This window comes from Perca fluviatilis, chromosome 7, assembly GCF_010015445.1.
Source record: "Perca fluviatilis chromosome 7, GENO_Pfluv_1.0, whole genome shotgun sequence".
Classification (NCBI taxonomy): domain Eukaryota; kingdom Metazoa; phylum Chordata; class Actinopteri; order Perciformes; family Percidae; genus Perca; species Perca fluviatilis.
This window is the reverse complement of record NC_053118.1, coordinates 20,890,639-20,905,153: the sequence shown is the minus strand read 5'-3', so window position 1 is coordinate 20,905,153 and position 14,515 is coordinate 20,890,639. Positions and strand designations below refer to the sequence as shown.

General features: G+C 40.3%; 3 protein-coding genes across 7 annotated transcripts in view; 2 read left to right on the top strand and 1 right to left on the bottom strand.

Moving 5' to 3' along the window:
• galnt1 (UDP-N-acetyl-alpha-D-galactosamine:polypeptide N-acetylgalactosaminyltransferase 1) overlaps positions 1-1,301 on the bottom strand; it is a 56,805-nt gene extending 55,504 nt beyond the window's left edge. Inside the window, exon 1 of one of the 5 annotated variants that reach the window (XM_039805826.1) lies at positions 829-1,301. The gene's annotated coding sequence lies outside the window, so the exon portion shown is untranslated. Of the gene's footprint in view, positions 1-125; positions 145-828 lie in introns of those variants that run through there. The other 4 variants (XM_039805825.1, XM_039805828.1, XM_039805829.1 and 1 more) reach the window with 4 other exon arrangements.
• Positions 1,302-5,453: 4,152 nt separating this feature from the next.
• On the top strand, positions 5,454-8,235 carry LOC120563043 (SUN domain-containing protein 3-like). The gene is made up of 9 exons (XM_039807045.1): positions 5,454-5,584; positions 6,146-6,236; positions 6,367-6,566; positions 6,691-6,785; positions 6,938-7,058; positions 7,169-7,281; positions 7,400-7,573; positions 7,686-7,775; positions 7,952-8,235. Exons 1-9 carry the CDS (start codon positions 5,572-5,574, stop codon positions 8,114-8,116), a joined length of 1,062 nt encoding a protein of 353 aa, XP_039662979.1. The 5' UTR covers positions 5,454-5,571; the 3' UTR covers positions 8,117-8,235.
• A 1,270-nt stretch (positions 8,236-9,505) lies between these two features.
• Positions 9,506-13,476, top strand: ino80c (INO80 complex subunit C). Its single transcript, XM_039804661.1, has 5 exons — positions 9,506-9,803; positions 10,306-10,422; positions 10,524-10,635; positions 11,424-11,491; positions 11,594-13,476. The coding sequence occupies exons 1-5, from the start codon at positions 9,612-9,614 to the stop codon at positions 11,723-11,725; spliced, it is 621 nt and encodes a 206-aa protein (XP_039660595.1). The 5' UTR covers positions 9,506-9,611; the 3' UTR covers positions 11,726-13,476.
• Positions 13,477-14,515: the final 1,039 nt, after the last annotated feature.

Below are 14,515 nucleotides of genomic sequence, written 5' to 3'. Positions count from 1 at the left end.
TGATTAACCTCTGTTCAACAGAGGAGGGGCCTCAAAATATGCAGCCCAACATTAAGGGAAGCAGTTCAATCTGGCCACTAGTTATTTTCCTCCTATATGTATCTGCCTAAACTAAATAATCTGACCTCTATCAGGACACAGGAGACACAGCAAGCACCACGCAGGGGTTAAATTCCGGGTGCACAGCTCATCTTTCCAGGTTGTGATGCAACACTGAAGATCAGAAATGTTCAGAGATAAATGAGAAAACGTCTACCAGGAAGAGTACATATACAGTCCATATAGTAACCATTATTCTCAACTTTAAACACGCTTTTTATGCTGATGATGCTTTTTAATCTTTTTGTATGGGTATTATTATTGGGCGTTAAGGCAGGCTATCTGTCCAGTCATTTGAATAGACCGTTAGGAAAACTCGCTGCAGTCAAATGCGGCAAGTGTGAGATAACATTAACCTGGCAGTGGCCCATTCACGACAACTCGACAGTCAAGAGTAAACGCTAACATAAGATGGCTAAAAAGTATTTATGAGCATCGATATTATCAACTAACCAGGCATTCTTTCATTTAGCATACTTCAGGCTTGTTGAGGAAGAGCAATTATCGGCTAATTAGCTGCGAAGTAAAGTATAAATGTGTGTTTAACGGTGAGTCGCATCACATCCCCGTTGCTTGGCTGCTTCTGTCAACAAGAACCACTCTGCCATAGCGCCAGTCTGCTACTAGATAACGTTAGTGGCTCATAGCCCAGAAACAAGCCTGCGTTGACAGTGTGGCTGGGAAAAAAACAATACGATGCAATGTTTTTCACATATATTGTTCGCTTACCTACAGTGACAGGGCACCTCAATCCACCGCTGTGGCGCAAGAGACCGCAGGCTAGCTACGAGGCAGAAAACTGACGCCGATACGGTACAAAGTATCACAGCTAAGTTAGCGGGCTAGCTAGCTTAGCGAGCTAACGATGGGGGGAGTGTGGTCCTCTCCGTGTCGTCGAGACAAACCTCAAAAACCAAGCCGGGGATGAGGCGTTCCTCGCGTTGAATGCGGATACAAGAGCACCGTCCAGTGTCAAAAGGCGGTATAAGAGGAGACATCAATTTAAAAAGGCCGTGAATGTGATTGTGGTTAATCCGGGAGTAACGCTATGCAGTGGGGTCTCTCGCTCTCTCTCTCTCTCTCTCTCTCTCTCTCCGGGCGGACGCGCTGCCTCTGCCTGGCCTGAGGCTGCCTGACTGAGAGAAGATCCGCTGCTGATGTGCGGAGCAAACAGAGGCAGCAGCATCAGTGCTCATCCCTCCCTATACTACCTCACCCCGGAAGAAATAGCCTACTATATCTGATCCCATCCTCTTTTTCAGTCCAAAAAATGTTACAACTGCATCCAAATGCTTGCTGTACCGTCCATCAAGGTGGATATGTACGGCATCTAGTCTTTGCCAGTGATATTGGCTAGACACATTTGGATTTAACAACAGATATATTAATGTATACATTGTTTGGTTAATCAAAATTGACAAATTGTACAAAATGAGAATGATGTTGCCTGAGTTTTGTTTAAGAGTAAGGTGAACTGCATGAGTAAACAGAGTGATTTATAATCAAGTGGTAGCACACCAACTTTTGTGAAATACAAGCACCTCAACCTTCTCCTGTATGTGTTAAACAATTTTTGATATTCATTTTTGTACAAGCCATGCAAATGAGGGCACTGCAACTCCTCACCGGAAAAAAACACACATTCATCCTGAAGCATCTCTATCCTGATCAGGTTTCATACCTGAATAAAAAACTGATAAACAAATATATATATAATTTGACTGTTGCAGCATCTGTACAACAGGAAGACACCCACATGTTCCACAAAGCCTTTTTGTTTGAGTTTCTGTTAAATATGTTGAAGTACACATAAACCACAAATCACTGATGGGACGGATGGGAAGTTCAATAGGTCATTATGACAGAGGGCCATAACTTTCACATATTTTATGGAGCACTACTTGCAAACATTCCACCAATCCAATAAGACCTTATGCAGCTAAGAGTCATATATTGTTATATATTGAGGAGAAACATTGGACAGGAAAAGTAGAGAAAAAGAAAATTGACTCCTCTTTTCCACCACAAGGAACAGGGGAGCTGTTTATGGCAAATGGGATACTCTCAGTTACAAGATGCTATAAATAATGTGTCAATAGTATTGCTCACTATTACCTGTTCCATCAGGGGAGTGTTTAAATGTCTTGACTGCAGGCATAACCTTTTTTTCTTCACAATTTATTACCAGAATAAGAGAAGCACTCGGGAGTGCTCAGACCATTGGCGGTACCAGACAGTGCTAGCTGCCTGACTCAGTGAGTTCATTTTCTTCAGTTGATACCAATTCAGGCCTATTGACCCATTGACTCACTCACAGTGATGGTCAATTGTGTTTTTATTTATTTATTTAGGGAGTGTAGATCAATCAGCAAACCATACATAGATTGTCCCTTTAAGAACTCTTCCTCACCCTCCACCCCCGCACTCCCATAGACAATTGTCAATTGTGTTTCTGATTGGCAATACATTCCCGGGTGTAATTCTGTGAAAGATTCACGGTGGCCAGCATAGAATGTGCAAGATATGGTGTCAGTCCACTTTTCAGAGTTACGCACGCAAATTGGTTTGTGTCAGCATTGCTGCCAAACTTCTGTTGCAAATAATGAAGTCAGAGAGGAGCCGTGTCTCATTTTTATGACTCAACGTTCTACCTGCACAGACAGAAAACACTGCCTCGACTTGATGAAATGTGAATCGCAAAACAGCTGCACTTCTAGGTCAGGTCATGCAGAATGGATTCCGAAAGTGAGATTCAGCCCAGTCAGTGATTAAATATGTGATACACACAGTCTATTTGCATTCTCCCCTAACAAGCTTGCCATCTTGTATTAGTCATTATACATCTGCAAAAGGTTATCACAACCTCTGGGTTTTTATTGTCTGTGATTATAACTTTCACTTGAAATAGTAAACCTACTGTCAGCTACTTTTGGGATGCAGCAAAGCTACTTCAAAGCCATGAAGGCTTTAATTTAATAAAGCAATTCAATTTCTGTTATCCTTTAGAAATAAATATTGTCCACATCCTTTGTATAGCAGACAGATAAACTGAAAAAGATCAGACGGGCTCAGCTATGATAACTCTTTGAAATATATAGTTTGCATATCAGCTGAAAGCACACTTGTTCTTGTGTAAATGCTCTTTTATTCACCACACACACTCATACAGTAGCCTATTCTTTACACACATACAAATGTCCTTAAACTATGTAGGCTCTGCCAACTGTATATGCACACACACGTGAGAGCTATCCATCCCCATTACAAATATTGACACATATCCAGAACCAGTCAATGGCCTGCTGACACAGATCAATAAGTTGTGCTTCAGGCTGTGGCTTACATGTTTGGCTTGCATACCACACAGAGTCACTGGAGCAGAAAACCCCACCAACACGCACATAATCTCATTTTAAATTGCATCCCTAGCAGCATGCATATGTGTGTGTGCGTGTCAACTTGAAAATCAACTTCACCATGAAAATGCCTTTTCTATGGCTATTAGTAGCAACATGATGGTTTTGAGAGCATCGCAGGCAGCTGAGCAATTACACAACAGTTTCCCTTGTTTGACAGAGGAGCTCTGGGTATCACCCAGGTGTGTTTAGACTGTAAGCTTGAGTACAGCTGGTGCAAAATCTTTGACTTTGATGTTGCTGGTTCCAGCATGCTGCTCCGACCTGCTGTTGGCCTGACACAGAAAGGGGTGTGTTCAGGAAAGGGGTGTGGGGGGTCCAATGCCTCACAGTTATAGCTCATAGTTTAACTTCACCCATGAAACATTCATATCTGTTTGCAACTGAGCCTGTGCAGAGTCTCTAGATATACTTTATTCATGTAGCTGGCAGCAGCAGTGTGCCAGCACTGAAAAATGAATGAGACATTTGGAAAGACCTTCCTCTGAATCAGCATTTCCCCTGCGAGTGTGGTCCTCTATTTACTGTATAAGACAGGACAAGGACAGCAAAGAAGCAGTAAGGCTTCTCTGTGTGTGTCTCAAATATACATTCACAGTATTACACTAGCATCCCTCAGTTCATCAAGGTCTCTGCAGCAGCTCTGAGGGCACTGTGTTGAATTTTGATGTAGATATTTTTTTGTGTGGAGATGTCTGGATGCTGACAGGTCCTTCCCTGGTGGGCCAGCGTAGACCGATGGATATGCTAGAGGCACTTTCCCCTCAAAGGTGTTTGTGCGAAACACTGTGAACGACAAGACTATAACCATGTACCTCCCAAGGCATAGCATCCTGCTCTAATCAACCAGCAGATTACCAGGGGCCACTATAGACTGCAGAGTAATGCTGACAGTGTAAGCTTGTTTAATTTTACCTGAACTACTTTATAGATCACTGGAAGGAAATGTTTTTTCTCACTTTCACTCTTTCACAGGTTGGGTCAAAGGAAGTGTCTTTGCTTTTATAGCTATATTAAAATAGGACTTTTTTATAATTATTTGACCATGCTAACATATAGACCAAACAGTGTGCTAAGGCAGTGCTTCATAACCTGGGGATCCAAGGAACATAAGGGCTCACAAAATGATTATTGGTACAGGAAAAAAGAAAACGTGTTGCTAGCCTACTCAATTTTAGAGTTCTCTTTTTCTGACATTTCTCTGAGCTTTGCTTTTTTCTTGTGAAGTACTTAATAATAGTTTGACCTCTTCAGGCCTCTAACAGTTTCAGATTCAGATTAAACAGAAAATCACTATTTGGTTCAAACTGCTAACAACTCATGGACACTAAAGAGTAGGCCTAAAGCTGTGTGTTTGCATTTTAAGGATTACCAAAAAAAAAGAGAGGACACACGTTTTCATGACAATTGGTCGCAAAAAACTGATCACAAATCAGCAGCTTTATCATTTGTGTCCATTGCGGAGCTAAAAAAGTAATGTCTTCACAGTGAATGTTCATCCATTATGTGATCGCTAAGAGTCTGCACCGATTGCTTTCTGCGGTGCAGAACCTCCCATCAAACACACGGTGGCAGCAGCACTCCACTGACAGAAGGCAATCAGCTGCTGAGCCTACAGGTTATAGTAATATCAATATTAATTAGTTTTAGAAATACTAACTGTTGTTTCTCTTGATTTAATTTTCCTATTCATTGTGTTTTTATTTAGCGTTCTAATGTATTATTATGCCTTATGTAGGCTATAGCCTTTTATATTTTTGGGTTTGCCTAAACAAATTAAATATATTAAATTATGTAATATAATACAATGATTACCCGTGTGTGTGTGTGTGTGTGTGTGTGTGTGTGCGCGCCGCGTTCTACACTTGGAAGAGAACGGTCCAACGCTCATTCATTCTACAGTTCATTATGACGCGAATAGAATGCGGAACGCAACAGTTAGCCTAGGGATTCTTAATAGATTGCATTTCATTAGGCTACCTGATTTCTCAGTGAACACAACGCAAAACTAGCCTTCTGAAGGAGACTCAAGACTCAAGACTACGACGCTACAGACATGCCGAGTAAAGGTAAATCCCTCATATGGTTTCTGCTATAAAATATTCAGATATGTAGGCCTGATGTGATAAATCATACCTTTGGGAGATTTATAATGCAAGCTGTGTGAGAGAGATGTTTCTAATAATGTTGTCCAATATAAATGGGGCTGGACAAAATGTTTGACACACTTTTCAAGAAAATGTAAACCAGTCATGGCTTTTGTACATTTCCTACTATAGCTGCAAAGTTTCTAATTTGACAAAAAATCCAATCCCAAAACTTTGCGACATTAAGTTATTTCTATGTCTATGTTGAAGACTATATTCACAAAAAGAAGAGTAGATGGTTAAAAAGCTTATCCAACACAAACTGCAACCTCAAAAATGACTGTAAAGTTTAATCAACACATCTCTGACAGTTATTTGGCTGTTGTGTATCTGATGCTTAAAAACATAATACTATTGACATGCACTGAGTTGCTTCTAATAGTAGAAGTCTTATAATTAGAAAACTAACAGTTCAAAGTGTATGACATAACTTGTTACAGTGAGTGACTGACCCTCTCCTCTGCTCTCTTGTTTCGTTTACAGTCGCGTCACGAAAAAGCTCTCGGTTGAATTCAACAGGATACTACAACGTTGAGGGAGAACCCTTTATTTGCTACAAGGAAACCACGCGCAAGTAAGCTGGAGTTTGTGTGTGTGTGTGTCTGTGTGTGTGTGTGTATGCCACAGTCATGCTGTATATGTATGGTATGTCATACGATCTTCATTATACATCTTCATTTTCCTTTCATCCTCCTTTCATCCAGGATTTTCAGAAGACATCATAGGAACACTTCTCAGTTAAGTACCAGCTACAGAACAGAAAAACAGAAGAACAGAAACACAGACAGTGACATATTCACTAACCAAAACAGCAACATACTTAGTATCCAAAACACCAACAGCAGGGCCTCCACTGTGTTCAAGATTTTTGGCATTCTCTTCTTCCTAGTCCCCCTGTGTTTTGGTAAGCAATCTCTCCTTCCACAAACAATTGTATCTAGTTCATCAGCTTGTAAGTTTGAGTGTCTATCTTTTGAATAAAACATCCCTGACTGGTTTCTCCTTTACTTTATTTCTCCCTCCAAAAGGATTGGCATACTTGATACCGACTCTGAACAGCAGCTTTCTGGACTCTGGACCCTCAGAATCTCCTGTCTCAACTTACGTTACCAATACGACTAAGGTATGACCCATAAAAGCAGCTTGACTTTCTCTCTTACTTACATTCTTTCTGTGCACCTGTAAACACAATTGCAGTCCAAAAAGTTTTTCACCCAACCAAAATGTGAATCACACATTGCATGCATCATTAAATGAATCTCCACCCACTTACAGGCTGTATCGTGTGAAGAGCTAGCAAAGCAAATAAGAAAGCTGCAGGACAAGCAGCTGAGGTTAGAAAACTACCTGCTACCGGTGGCGGACACACTGCCCAACTATGCTCTGGAGTCGCAAGGTGAAACATCTAAATCACCGTTATCATTTTCATCTGTCAGATTGTAATTTGCACATTTTAGTTTTTTTGTTTTAAAATTGTTTTCTTACTTTCTGTGTTTTTGTCTGCAGGGGCCTGTGTTATATCTCATCTCTCCTCAACAACATACCATGCACAAGCAGGCTGGAGTTTTCTCTGGATACCTATGTGGCTAAAAAGTGCAAACCCAGGGACTGTAATTAAGGTAGGAACTACATACACAAATCACATTGCTATGTGGTATGATATTATGTTTGTGATTGTTTTATTGCCTATTACAACATACCATCTAAACTCTCTTTTTATACTCTTTCTTTCCTCAGGGAGGCTCATCCCTGGTTATAGGGCACTGCTGGCCCTTTGCAGGTGAGCGTGGACATTTATTCATCACCCTGTCCCACCCAGTCACCATAAGCCACGTGTCACTGAATCACTTTTCAAGGAACCTGTCCCCAACTGGCACCATTACTAGCGCCCCCAAGGAGTTTTCTGTCTGTGTAAGTCAAAAATTGAACATTGTTACACTGCAGACGTCCTGTGTATTTCACTGACACATCACATAGAGAACAACAAGGTGTTCAACTGGATCTCTATTTTTCTCTCTTGCAGGGCATGAAGACTTTTGATGAAGAAGGAACCCTACTTGGAACCTTTCTTTATGATCAGGATGGGGACTCATCACAGACTTTCAAACTGCCTGTGAGTATTACAACATGCAATGAAACACATGCAAATGCATTTTCTTTATTTCACCCACAAGCTAATATATATCAAAAGAGTTTGTCTGTCCTTATTGTACTCATTATATCGCTTATTTTCCATCCTCTCTGTTTTTGCATAACTAACTCACTCTGCTCATTCCTCACGTCTTTTAGGATCATAAAAAAGGTGTCTTCCACCATGTTAAGCTGCAAGTCGAGACCAACTGGGGCAATCCTGAATACACCTGTCTGTACAGTTTCAAGGTCCATGGGACGCTGGCAGATGAAGGACACAAAGGAGCAGACAGGACACCAACATCTGGGTGCAGAGACAGATGAGTATGCATTTGTGAAAATTAAATCAGATTCCAACCATCTGTGGATAAATAGACTTAATTTAACCTTGTGTTGTGGAATTTGCAGTCATAAAATACCAGCAAGTGTTAGGTTTATTTTTTTGTGTGTAAGTGGGTGGTGAGGTATGATATCCACTCCAATTGGCTGGGTGGGACACTTGTGCAGGGGAGGACAGGGTGGGTGGGTAGATGCTATGGGGAAGTATGGTGTACTGTGAAGGTTCACCATACTTGCTTCCAGCGAAACTGCAAGTGAAAAGAGGAGATACGTGGCTGTCTACACCACTTGGCCATTTGCTGGTATTTTCTGTCACTCTTTACTCTCACACTTTATGTAATTTGCCCTTAGTGATCATTAAGAGCATGTCTTCTTTCTTCTTCTTCTAAATTCCACAACACAACGGCTATGTATTCACAGATGGTTTCAGTCTGAGGGCTACACGGTGGCACAGTGGTGAGCGCTGTAGCCGCACAGAGGAAGGACTGTCTATGGTTCTTGCTCTGTGCAGAGATTGCATATTCTCTCTGTGTATGCGTGGGTTTACTCCGGGTCCTCTCCGGTTTCCTCCCACACAAAATATGCGCAGCTTAGGTTAATTGGTTGCATAAATACGGATGTAATAATCATAACAATAAAAGATCAAGGAAAATAATTTCTGCATGTTTTGTCTTTTATTTAAAATCCTTAAGTGCTACCTTGATATGAGTATAAAAGAACATAAAAATATAATTCTTCCATCTTACAAAAGAACATTGTTGATCATGAAACAACATGGACTTGTCTACCCCCCCCAGAAACATCAACATTTTTAGAAACATATCAACAGGCTGTGCTATTTAAGGTACTAAACTGTGAAAATCTTGAACAATTGCAGCATTTGCACATGGAAGAGAAATAAAAACAATGACTGCTTTGATAAATACAAATCTCGAAAGTGTAAGGCATTAATTTCGCTGCTTGGTGAGAAGGAGGCTAACATTGATATATATATATTGTTCTTTATTTATTTTTTATTTATATGTTTATGCTTTGTTTCTGCGGAGGATTCCTTTTTAATCTCCCTCTCTCTTTTGTATTATATTCTCTGAATACATATGGTCTCATATGATATGTACAAAGTAACGTTATCTGAACAACGCAAATTAAAAATAAAAACTATAAAGCCCATAACGTTATATATATTTGTTTTGTTTTACTGCATTCACATTTAACTACAGACACTAAAACGTATGTGTATTTTTGTAGTTACACATTTTAAATTAAGATAAAATATATACTAGGCCTATATATAACATATTTATAAATTATTATTAATAATAATAATTACGTTATTATTTTGACGTATCTAAAGTTGTTCCCAGAAGTGAAACAATTCATATCCGGGTGAAGCGATGTATCCGGATGTTAGCCGGCTAGTGCTAAGTATCGAGAGCAAAAGGTGCATCACATCGTATTGCAACCACTTTGCTCTCCACAAATGGCGTCTCAGATCCCTATAACCGCCCGGGCTCAGCCGGCAGCCGCCAGCTCCGCCGCTCTCCGGGGGAAGAAACGTCCCGGTGGTCTGGCGGTTTCTGCCGCTCAGCAGGCCACCGGGAGCAGCAGCAGCAGCAGCAGCAGCAAGAAGAAGAAAGGCCAGCTGACAGCGACACCAACAATACAGACACAGGTGATGAACAGTAATGTTATCTGTTCCACTGTCTGCCTGTAGTGTTATTACTGAACATTACTCAGAGCTCAGAATAGCGTAATTGATAAGAAAATAAACAGGGTCTGGGTTTGTTCAGTTGTACTTTTGAAAAATGCAAAGCTGTAAGATGCAATGCAAGAAGGGTTGCAAATATTTTCATTATTGAATAATCTGCAGATACGTTTCTTGATAAATCGAAACAAAGAGGCCTGAAAACTGACTTAAATGACTGATCAATTATAAAAATTGTTGCTAGTAATTGTTTCAGATCTAAAGGCAGCCAAATAAACAATACATCACAAACACACAGTGTACAAAACTGCAAGAAGTACAAATATGGTATGTAGTACAAGTATCAGTGTCATAACAGCTACATGGACACTTTATGATAATAATGTTACACTGTGTTTACACTTTGTTTACATGGAAACATGCAAAACAAGTATCTTAAAATGTGTGTTTGTCTTTCATGCTTCATCAGATAACAGCAGTGGAGTTGGTGGCTGAGGTGAAGGCCGTGGGAACAGTTGACTGTGGACCAATTGCCATCACTGAGTCCACAGCAAAGCCTCCACCGTTCAAAGACCCCACATTTATGGTGAGTGTCTGCATCCATCTGGGTTTAAAGTTGATCTGCTTCTGTGGCTTTCCCCTCAATTTCCACCCCGCCTCCCTTTTTTCCTCTCTTAATCTCGGCAGCATTCTGGGATTGGTGGAGCAGCAGCAGGTAAAAAGAACAGGACCTGGAAGAATCTCAAACAGATTCTGGCTTTGGAGCGGACTTTACCCTGGAAGCTCAATGATCCCAACTGTGAGTTTTTGAATCTTATTTTTACCTGGTACATGTACAGTACAGGCCAAAAGTTTGGACACACCTTCTCATTCAATGTGTTTCTTTATTTTCATGACTATTTACATTGTAGATTCTCACTGAAGGCATCAAAACTATGAATGAACACATATGGAATTATGTACTTAACAAAAAAGTGTGAAATAACTGAAAACATGTCTTATATTTTAGATTATTCAAAGTAGCCACCCTTTGATTTTTTTGATAACTCTGCAAACCCTTGGTGTTCTCTCAATGAGTTTCATGAGGTAGTCACCTGAAATGGTTTTCACTTCACAGGTGTGCTTTGTCAGGGTTAATTAGTGGAATTTTTTCCCTTATTAATAAAAAAGCAAAGGGTGGTTACTTTGAAGAATCTAAAATATAAAACATGTTTTCAGTTATTTCACATTTTTTTGTTAAGTACATAATTCCATATGTGTTCATTCATAGTTTTGATGCCTTTATTGAGAATCTACAATGTAAATAGTCATGAAAATAAAAGGAAACTCATTTGAATGAGAAGGTGTGTCCAAACTTTTGGCCTGTACTGTACATGTTTTTATTTGTTTTATCTCTAAACAAGTAGGCTCTATTTCTGTATTCTAATGCCCAAGACATGAAATATTCAGTTCATGAATAATGTCTAAGGTGTGCAACAAATCTTACATTTATATGTATTGATAAGTCCATGTCACTTTTAGAAGAACTGCCCATATTGGGACAGTTTTTAATCAGTAGTTTAATTTATGACCTTTCTGTGTTCACAGACTACAGCATTGATGCCCCTCCCTCCTTGAAGCCGCCCAAGAAATACTCTGACATTTCTGGACTCCCTGTGAGTTATCACTGTGCAAAAATTGTTATTGTACAATAAACAAAATACCTTGTAAGTATTGTATAAAGCACACACTGTATTCTCTCTCTTGTCTTTCCTCAGGCAAACTACACAGACCCTCAGACAAAGCTACGCTTCACATCCTCTGAGGAGTTCTCCTACATCCGCCTCCTCCCCACTGATGTTGTCACAGGCTACCTGGCCCTCCGAAAGGCAACTTGCATCGTGCCCTGACAGCCGAGCAAGGCTTGAAACCTAAAACAGGTTCAAACCAGAACTGACCTCACGTCAGTGTAGGAAGCTGTTGGGCCAGCCAGGAGACACTGAGAGCACAGGACAGATCAGCTGGAGCTCACAGGCCACTGCTGAATATTTGCACTGCTGTTTTAAGAAGGCAATCTGAGTCAGAATTGTTACTGTGTGACAAAATAAATGCAAGAAGTTTTTGTTTTTTTCAATTGAAAAAAAAAATGTTGGAGTGATTGCTTAGTTTATTTGTGAGACATGTTTGTTGTCACTAACTGGATATTAAAATGCCACTCAATCCGAGAATGTCAGGTGACCATTTTATTTACCATTTAAAGTGTTCATATGTCAAAAGTCAGCAATACGATTTTCTTATTCTTATTTGTTCTTATACATTTCCCAGTATCCTTGATGATATTTTCCCATTAAGTGTTCCTATAAACCCTGAGGCAAATTTGAGAGCTTGGTGTGTATTTGCTCCTGCCAAATCCTTGGGAAACATAGTTGTTTCTCAAGTACTGAATACAAGTATTACTGGCTAGGATGCTGTACACCTCCTTGTGGTAGAACATCTGGCTCCAGTGGTGTAAATGCAGTGAGGTTGGGCTAGAGAGAAGTAGACAAAAATGTTGCAAAGCTGTTGGAAAGAGTTTGTCTATTTGAGACCGTCAGTCAGCTTACTTGCATTGTTTGTTGAAGTTTGATTTCAGTGTCTCTCTTTTTCCTTTGTATAATACACATTTTCTTAGTAGATCAAGACAGAAAATTGGTAGCTGAAATCACTTTTCATCTCAATTGTGCTTATATGACAACCTTTAATCAAACTTGTTGGACATTGCTATATAACACTCCCCTGTGCCTTCACTGAAACATCCACACTCCACGCTGCAATTTCCTGTTTCTTGGGTTGTCTGTTCTCTGCGGTAGCCTGCATGTATGTAAGCTATGCAAATGTGGCTGTGCCAAGCCGGAGTCACCAAGCAGGCCTAATTTCACATGCGCCATATGTAAATGTAAGAATTGGTTCCACGTGGTTCTAATTCCACAGCTGCATTTGATGTATGATTTGCTCTCTGACTGGTAGAGTGAGGATGGCTCATTAATCACACATGACAGGCGACCAGGATCATTTCCATGGTATATTTTACGCAATTTTTCACAAACTTGATGAATGAGGACCCTTGTATTTCTCATGTGAATGATCCCTATGCAAAAACTAAGAATATTTAAGGCCCCGTTCCGACCTGGTTTTATGATCTTGATCTTGAATGATCTTTTCACAAGTGGACAGCTCTAGGTACGTGTGTTTTCACCTGTCAGTCGAATGTGTCTCGAATGCGTCCTGAATGACCACTTGTGATCGGATCACTCAGGAGCTTGGGAAAATTACAAAAAGCCCTAAGTAAATATCAATCAAACCTACAACATCTGTAAGCCCACCACTCTGACCAATGAGCTATGAGGTCTTACCTGTTGAGATGGGGAGATACACTTGCTAATTTAGATTATAATTCTTCTGCAATCCTTTCTTGATGCTTTGTTTACACAGGCCCTGTGAATACTAGCCTGGTTGGCACCAGACCCTTCTCAGGTGTAACCGAAAGTGACTTGCAGAGCAAATCTCAAATTTGCCGGAAGTTCGTCAGGGTTTTCCCGGGCTATGTGAATACAGATCGACCAGAAGTCATTGTTTGAAATAAGTCAGTTGTATATGTTACCAATAAAGAATAATAAGTTGCCATAAGATCCCATTGTTGCCCAAAAGCTATTAAAACATACATGAGTGACACTGGGTGACATGTTCCAAAGATGTACAAACATATTAGTATTTTTGCAGATGACCAGTCTTTGCTCATGCCTGAGTGTTACTTCTCCCAGCTCTGGACTTTGTTGAAGCTGATGAAGGCAGTATAGTATATCTATGAGAGTCAGACCAGCATTTCCATTCCTGCTGTGACATCAAAACCTCAACATAGTGATTAATGAACAGTGCCAGGGCTTTTTGCTACCCAAGCACATGACCTGCTACAGTTTGTCTGTGTGTGTCTACAAGCATGTGTGTGCGTGTGTGTGTGTGCGTGTGTGCTTTTACATTTTGGGGCATCTTTGCTGTGTCCAAGAAAGTATGAAGTGGTAGTATCAGTTTGTGTTTAGGGTTTAAGTCAGAATGAGGTTAGGGTTAGGATATAAGGATTTGATGTTATTGTTAAGTCCTCAAAAGAGAAGCGATATAAACCTGTAGTATACATGCTTTTTTATGAGTATCTTTATATGAATATGTATCGCATACATCTGCTTAACTGAGTCTATCGACTCCAAAATAAAAGGAAAATAGCAGCATGCGAGCTGTTTTTCACTTATTATGCAGCAACCAAATCCTGCAGGTACACCTGTCTTCTCAGTCACACTGTGTCACCACCTGGGTGCGCCAGAGCTCTGCTCGGTCTGCCATCCAAACGTAGCTGAGCATATTCGCTGTCCCGGCCCCACAGTGACTTCTTCAGATCACACAAGTGTGTCCATTTCTGAGCAAAGTCTGAGATTTCCCAATTGTACCGAAGCAAGATAATTTGTATGTATTCAATCACAGTTCTGACTGCCTTCCATTCATCAACAGGTGATTGATCAATACTACCAACTAGTAAAAGGCTGTGCAATGCTGAATAAATACGTTTTCAATTGCCATTTAAAAATGTTCACAGAGCTTGCGTCTATTATAGCCTTGGGTAGGGAATTCCATAGTTTTGGTGCATAGTTAACAACAGGCTGACAAGTTTA

Coding starts and splice junctions, on each gene's coding strand:
- ino80c (XM_039804661.1), top strand. CDS start 9,612: ATGGCGTCTCAGATCCCTATAACCGCCCGGGCTCAGCCGGCAGCCGCC. Junction 10,423..10,523: donor TCAAAGACCCCACATTTATG/GTGAGTGTCTGC, acceptor TAATCTCGGCAG/CATTCTGGGATTGGTGGAGC. Junction 10,636..11,423: donor GAAGCTCAATGATCCCAACT/GTGAGTTTTTGA, acceptor CTGTGTTCACAG/ACTACAGCATTGATGCCCCT.
- LOC120563043 (XM_039807045.1), top strand. Junction 6,567..6,690: donor CCTAGTCCCCCTGTGTTTTG/GTAAGCAATCTC, acceptor TCCCTCCAAAAG/GATTGGCATACTTGATACCG. Junction 7,282..7,399: donor ACCCAGGGACTGTAATTAAG/GTAGGAACTACA, acceptor TTCTTTCCTCAG/GGAGGCTCATCCCTGGTTAT.